The 7,504-nt window shown below is 37.3% G+C and overlaps 1 protein-coding gene across 1 annotated transcript; it reads left to right on the top strand.

The window, feature by feature from the left end:
• The first annotated feature begins 1,685 nt into the window (after window positions 1–1,685).
• On the top strand, window positions 1,686–2,391 carry LOC122016207 (protein GLUTAMINE DUMPER 2-like). Its single transcript, XM_042573437.1, has one exon. The coding sequence runs from the start codon at window positions 1,756–1,758 to the stop codon at window positions 2,242–2,244; it is 489 nt and encodes a 162-aa protein (XP_042429371.1). The 5' UTR covers window positions 1,686–1,755; the 3' UTR covers window positions 2,245–2,391.
• Window positions 2,392–7,504: the final 5,113 nt, after the last annotated feature.

The raw sequence follows: 7,504 nt of genomic DNA on the forward strand, positions 1-7,504 counted from the left end.
TTGGCGTAAATTGTTGTAGTTTAAAATGTCCATGAAAATCCTTTTCTAGGGTTCTTCGATGCCTCCTAATCAATGCCATGTAAGATCTACCTGCTTATATTTGTAGAATGACTCTTTTTCAACATCTAATCGATTGGTGAATCATACCAATTAATTCGGTAGCTTCTAATTGATTGTTACAATCAATTTGGATGCTTTCTATTTGCGAGAGAAAGTAACCTAATTGATTGCCCCAATAGATTCTCAAACTCTCAATTCTCTCACTAAAAATGTCTCAATTGATTAGCTCAATCGATTAGAGCAAACTTAATTGATTGTCTTAATCGATTCACAATTTTTTTTTGTTTGCTTTTATGAAACCAGGCTGATCGATTGGCTCAAGAGATTAAATTTCAGCCTAATCAATTGACCAATCGATTCTTAGTGTCACTGTGCTCTCGTGAAAACCTCCTAATTGATTGCCCTAATTGATTGACTTATTCTAATTGATTGTCCAATCCTAACACATTTGATACATCTAGGGTTTCCTTGCCTAATATCTGATCAACCGTGACCTGTTGGAATTTCTCGTTACCTAGAATCCAGTCAACCTTGACCTGCCAGGATTTCTTCACCAAGTGTCTGATCTTTCGTGACCCACTTGGACTTTCCTTTGTCAACTTTCTACTTGGACTTCTAATCACCAAGTACAGTCCTCCTTGACCGACTTGGATTTTTCTTTTACATAATATCGAGTTAGAACTAGTCACTCTATAAACTTCCACCCTGCCTAACGTCGGGTTTTCCCTTGCCTAATCGCAATTAGGACTTTCCTTTACCAACATGCAATCTTCTTTGACTCACTTGGATTTTCTTTTTTTCTAACCTCAGTTAGGATTTACATTGCCTAGTTTTCTACTAGGTCTTGACTACCTAGCCCCGCTAAGACTTTCATTACCTAGTTCTCAACTAAGGATTTATTGTCGTTTAATCTTTAGTTAGAACTTTCTCAGATAAATATCCCATCATCCTTTGATCTACTTGACTTCTATCTTATATATTATCAAATATCGAAATTTAAACTTAAGCCAACTCAAATTTAGTAAAATTGATCAACCTTAACATAAAAACGAGTGCTAGCTAATAAAAATAAACCCCGTAAATTGGCCTATTAACTATGTTAAATTAATTTTAAGGTTTAGTAAATCTTAAAATTAAAGAATAACTACAATCAACCAAAGACGCACTGGAAGTTATGAAATTTCCAAAAGATGCACGTATTTATTTTCCATTTTATCACAAACTTTCGGATTTCTCAAAGGAAGTATTTATTTCTCATTTTATCCTGCAATCAATCACTCTAATCACTCTAGTGTTTGCATTTAAAGACATTACTATATATTTTAAAAATCAACATCGTAATAATACTACTACATTTTAAAAATCAACACGATGTATTTTAAGATTTACATATCATCAATATAATATTGTATTTTAAAAATCAATGAGGGGAGTAAAATGAAGAAAAAAAAGATCGTCTTTCAGACAATCTAAAAATTAGATACGTGTTTGTCTTAAAATTTCATAATTTAACGTGTCCTCGACAAATGTTGAAAAAATAATAAATTTATATTATTTTGCATAATTTTATTCATAAATGTCATGCTTTAGCAATAGCAACACCTCTCTGCTGCCATAAATACGCCCTATTTCTCCTATCGACTCCTCTCATTCCCTCATCGACTCACCGCCCCGTCGCATACGACACACGGCAACATGCGGACGCCCGCAGGTTTCACTGCCGACGGCGACGGCGACCCCTCCTCCGCTGCCTCCCTTCTATCCTCGCCTCCCTCCTCCTCCGCTGCCGCCCCCGGAGGGCCCCACTCACCGTGGCACTCGCCCGTGCCGTACCTCTTTGGCGGCCTCGCTGCCATGCTCGGTCTCATCGCCGTCGCCCTCCTCATCCTCACCTGCTCCTTCTGGCAGCTCTCCAGCTACCTCGATGCCGGCGAGCCCGACCCCGACCCCGACGCTGCCGACGGCGGCGGCGACCCCCCCTCTGCTGACCACCGGAAGCCCGGCACCGCCGTCCCTGCTCTCCTCGAGGAGCGCTTCCTCGTCATCATGCCCGGCGACGACGCCCCCACCGTCCTCGCCATCCCCATTTCCAAACCTCCCTCCGCCGCCTCCTCCACCCCCTCCTCCGCCCTCTCCGCCGCCGCCGCGGCCACCGACCAGGACGTCCGACAACCTTCCTCCTGACCGAAGGCGACGGGCTGCCCGCATATGATGTTACTTGTTCTATCGCATAGTCAGAAAATATATAAATTTCTAAATTATTCGAATTTTTTTTTCAATGATTCTTTCCCTCAAAGTTTAATTAAAATTCGATAACAATAATTTCGATAATATTTCTTTGTTCCTTCGAAATTGAAATTGGCGACGGAATATTCCCTAGATTTCTTCCTCGCCGGCCGGTAGCGAATAGACTTCCAGCAGGAAGCACGGGACCCGGAAGGCATCACGCGATGCCGCGAGTCCACGGCGTCAGAGTAAGTAAAGCAGCGGGCTGCGTAACGGTTTCGTCGCGATGGTAACGACCGTTACATTGCATTTCCTAAACGTCGTCCACGTCAGCTTCTTAGAAACTTTGGAAATTTTCCGTTTTGCTCCCTGCGATTTAAGATTTTTTCTCTGCACGCCACCAATTACAAAATTAGTTATAGTCTTCGCAGTTGCTTCGGTCGAAATGCCAAGACTAGTGTCGAATAAATTACTTGGACAGGTAACCGCGAACGGAATAGGCCGAGTCGACCTTTAACACGTGGCATACCTTGATTGGTGGGTATGAGAGGGGTCCATATTAGAGTAGAATATCGACACGGTATCACGGTGTTTGTATGAATTAGGTCGCATGTCTTGCTATCGAACATGTGAAGTGTTGTAGTCTTGAAACTGAATTCATTTAAGGGACAGTCGATTGGAGAGGGACTGACGTGACGGTGCAAAAGTTGGGGTTTATAGGACCACTTCCTCCATTACTTAACGTTTATCGGTTTGTGTTATTACAATGGATAAGAAGTCAATTTTGGATGGATATCTATTGTCCGAATTTTTTATTTCTATTCTATAATTATTTAATGATTGATTATAAATTTATGTTATGATTTATCTTTTTTCACATAATCTAGAGAACATTTAGGGGGAGTATAATTACCTTTCACTTTTGAATTTGTCTATTAAAAGGAAGAATGATGGACATTGTAAAGATTATGATGATATATTTATGGGCATTTAGTGTTTTTGTGAGATCATTGCACCTCAATCTGACTAAGCCAGATTGTCAAACCGGACCCTCCCAACTAGGGGTAGTACAAACGAATGATTAATTGTTGTTGTTTCTAAATAGTACAAGGTCAAACTCTATTAATTGCTAATGATATTGAGTTTTCTCTAATTTCAAGAACACTCCTGTTTTTTGATTAATTTTTAGAATTATTCAAACCAATTGGGTAACTACGGTGATAGTTACCGCGTTCTTACAGGCAAGACATAGCTCCCATTTTTTATTTTTTTTAAATCGGGTAAAAATCGTTTAAAATAATCACCGTTATCTTTGCATGAAATCACTCCATAGTTGAAATGAGGTGTGGTGACCGCAGGTGAATGTACTGCGTTTGTCAAGACGCAAGACGCAAGACGCAAGACGCCAAAGGTTCGAAATTATGATAAACAATTTATCAAAAAGGCGCATGTCGAATTCGGCCTTTATAAAAAAGCACACAATAATTTAACATTTATTAAATAGCACAGTCAAATGTATACTATTTCCCTTTACTCCTATCAGTCTCTCCTTTCCATTCGCTATTTTCTAAAGCATCTGAATGATATTTGAATAGTTTGATTTGAAAATAATATCGATAGTTTATATATTGAAGGTGTCAATATTTTTCTCCTCCTCTTTTCCAAAAAAAAAAAAAAAAAAAAAAAAAATAAATAGAACCGTCACATCAACGGCCCCCTAAAATCGGTCCCACAGATATAGAGAGAGGTAAATACAGGTACACAGGTGGAAAATGCATGGCGGAGACGTTAACCCCAGGCAGTGACACCCCGGGGATCGACCATTCTCCCCCTCTTTTCCAGGGTGTATGATATGATGATGATGATGATGAAAGGCTTCATCCTGTTGTTACAATGGAAATCAAAGGAGGTCAAAATCAAGGTAACAATATTTATTTTTTGGATACTAAGAGATTAGATTTTGACTGCTTCTTTAGCGTTGGATGAAGATTGTCTCGGTAATCGAAAAATAATAGTGACATGGGAGGCCCCTTCTCTAGGTTCACTTAGGGGTGTAATCGAGCCGAGTCGAACTCTTGAATGTTTGAGCTTGACTCGTTTATAACCGAGTCGAGCTCGAGTTTTATTTAACAAATATATTCATGACTCACGAGCTTATTCAAGTTTTTATCGAGTCTATACGAGCTTAATAAGTATAAATTATAAATTCAAATATTCATTAAAAATTAAATTATATATTTAGATAAAATTATAATATTCTTATTAAAATTTATAATTTTATTCTAATAAATAAATTTAATATATTTGTCTATATTTTTCATAAGTAGAGTGTAAAATTTATAAATTTAATATCAAAACTATTATTTTTTTAATTTAAAAGTTGATTCATGAGCTTAACGAACGTGTTCATGAGCTAACGAGCCGAGTATTACAAAGCTTGAGCTTGGTTTGTTTATCTTAATGAGTCTCATTAAACGAGTTCAAACGAACTTTTATCGAATCGAGTTTCGAATAGCTCACGAGCAGCTTAGTTTATTTACACCCCTAGGTTCACTTGACTGGACAATCAAATATATAAGAATTATTTTAATATCACTTAGGAAGATATATTCAAATTTCAAATAAATAAATTTATTAAAATAAATAAAAATATAAAAAAATTGATAAATAATAGAGAAATAAATGTATATGAATTAATAGAAATTTTTTTAAAAAAAAATTGGATTTTAAATGAATCATTTTACATATTTTACATTTTATAGAGATAAAGAGGTAAGATATAATATCTATTTAGAATATTCATTTAAAGTGGGAAATATTGTAATTGAAATCTAAGTTTCTTAATTAACACTCGCAAAGTGGCGTTGTCATGCTCCTAATTTGACGACGCCCACTCGCGAATGGCTGACGCCGCCTCTCTATTCCCCTTCTACCTCTTCTCCGTCTCTCCTCCTCACGACGAGAGACCCTAATGTCGGCCGGTTGCCCCTTGCCTGCACCGTCTCTCGTGAGCGTCTACCACTACCAACGTCGTAGCGTCAACTGCCGCGGTCTGTTTCCATTGCTCTTCGCCTTTACGCGCATAGCGTCACAAGTCCGGACCACCACCGTAGGCCGTCGAAGAGAAGGGGCCGTGAAACCGTCGGCACTGCTCATGCCTCCTGAGTCGTGGCGACCGCCCTTGCGGTTACGCTGCCAGCCGTCGCGTGCTCCTTCCTAGACCCCAACAAAAGCTCCAATCTCGATGACATTTGTGTCGCATCCCTGCTCGCACAATCTTCATCGTCGCTGGACATGACCTCGTGTCGTGTTGCCGCAAGCGAACCCCCTCGATCAAGATCCCCGATTGAGTACACAGCTGCATCAAGCTGCTGTTAATGACGTCACCGAAAGCCACCATTATGGCTCACCAACGAAAGTATTATTTCTAATTGTATGCATGACACTCATCAAAATAGCAAATATTAAGTCCAACTTAAATGTTTTAATAATTTTTTTGTCAAGTATATCAAAAATATATATTAATGTCTCAAGTTTGACCTATGGACACTCTCCTCCTTACTCAAACCTCCTAGCAAGGCTACTATTGCAGTTTAGAAATAAAATCATAAGTTTAGTTTAATAATTAAAGAATTTTTTTTTAAAAAAAGAGTGATTCGGTGGCAACAACCCTTGTAATTAATTAATACTAATCCCCTAGTTGAGCTCGCTAATTGCTACTGGATTTGGCTCCAGATTAATACTTGACTTAAAGGCAAATAATGACTAAATTACAAGTACGTGAAATTTAATTAAAGAAAGAAAATGAATGATTCGATGGCAACAACTTTAATTAATTAACTAATACTAAACCCCTTGAGCTCGCTAATTGCTGCTGGGTTTATCCTTGACTTAAAGTCCTGACTAAGCTCGTTTAGAATCATTAATTCCATATATGATATTATTTAATTCATCAATACTCCTACAAGTCTCTCCTTTCCCTACGCTATTTTCTAAAGCATCTGAATGATATTTGAATAGTTTGATTTGAAAATAATATCGATGGTTCATACATTGAAGGTGTAAATATTTTTCTCCCCCTCTCTCTCTCTGTGTACAAATCTAATATATTTTCTTAAGTATCTGATTGTAAAAATCTGACGCTCGGCTTTAATAGCGATATTGTCCCCTCCCCAATCAAAAGCCTCAGCAAGTGGTTTCATGTGTCCCTAAGGCGGCGTCCAGAGTTTTCGATGAAATCCACACTGATCAACTCTCTATAGTCAAAGGTTTAGGGTATTATTTGTCCTCAATACTCTCTTTTCAAAATAGCACGACAAAGTACGACAGGTGATTCAACTTCTACTTTTCAATTATCCCTAAGGTATTTATCATAGACATATTCATCTAATGTGCATCCGGATTTGGAAAAGCTCAACCAGCTTAGGTTTAGTTGTTAATAATTTTTTTTTTTTAAATTATAGGCTTCAGTTCATATTGGGCAAAAACTGCATTGGAACAGTATGTTAGGTCATTTTAATAATTTTTTAAGTATCCACAATGAAAAGAAGATATCATGGATCTGTTATTTTATATAATCGACACATAACGATGATTAAACAAGCCTCTTTAGTGTTTTCTTGGACATACAAAATATGCAACATATCTGTGATATATTGGTCAATATATTTCAAAAGTAGGATTTAACTTCTCAAATCTTTAAATTTTCAGGTACAACTTATAGTTGTGAATTTTAAGCACGAAGAAGTAAGTAGTATAGTAAAATAAAAGTTTGAAAAACTTAATATTTTTTCATTTTGGTCAGCATATGACCCTGATATCAGGATATCATGCCCAACGAGGGTCTGAAATGATCTCATATCAAGCATAACATGTGCCTGATACATTGGGCCTGATATTATCCTATATCAAGCTCATCGTGTCGTAGAAGATAACTAATCATTTAAGTTTTTCATCTATGCTAGTTGCCTTCACTAGAAGAGGTGTTTCTTTGTTACTTGGTATTTCAGACCGACTGCTTCAGTTCCTATCAATTCAACTAAAGCATCGGGTAACCTCTTTCTTGCTTACTTCTCAAATAAAAAAGAAACTATTAGATCAAGAATAGAGGAGTTGCTTAAATTTTATGTCAATAGAGTTGAAGTAGATGATGATGTTTTATTATTTTGCAAATTCTACATTTTATATATTTTTGTTTGTATATTATTTTTTTTTCTAG

The sequence above is a fragment of the Zingiber officinale genome, chromosome 8B (genome assembly GCF_018446385.1).
Source record: "Zingiber officinale cultivar Zhangliang chromosome 8B, Zo_v1.1, whole genome shotgun sequence".
Classification (NCBI taxonomy): domain Eukaryota; kingdom Viridiplantae; phylum Streptophyta; class Magnoliopsida; order Zingiberales; family Zingiberaceae; genus Zingiber; species Zingiber officinale.

Coding starts and splice junctions, on each gene's coding strand:
- LOC122016207 (XM_042573437.1), top strand. CDS start 1,756: ATGCGGACGCCCGCAGGTTTCACTGCCGACGGCGACGGCGACCCCTCC.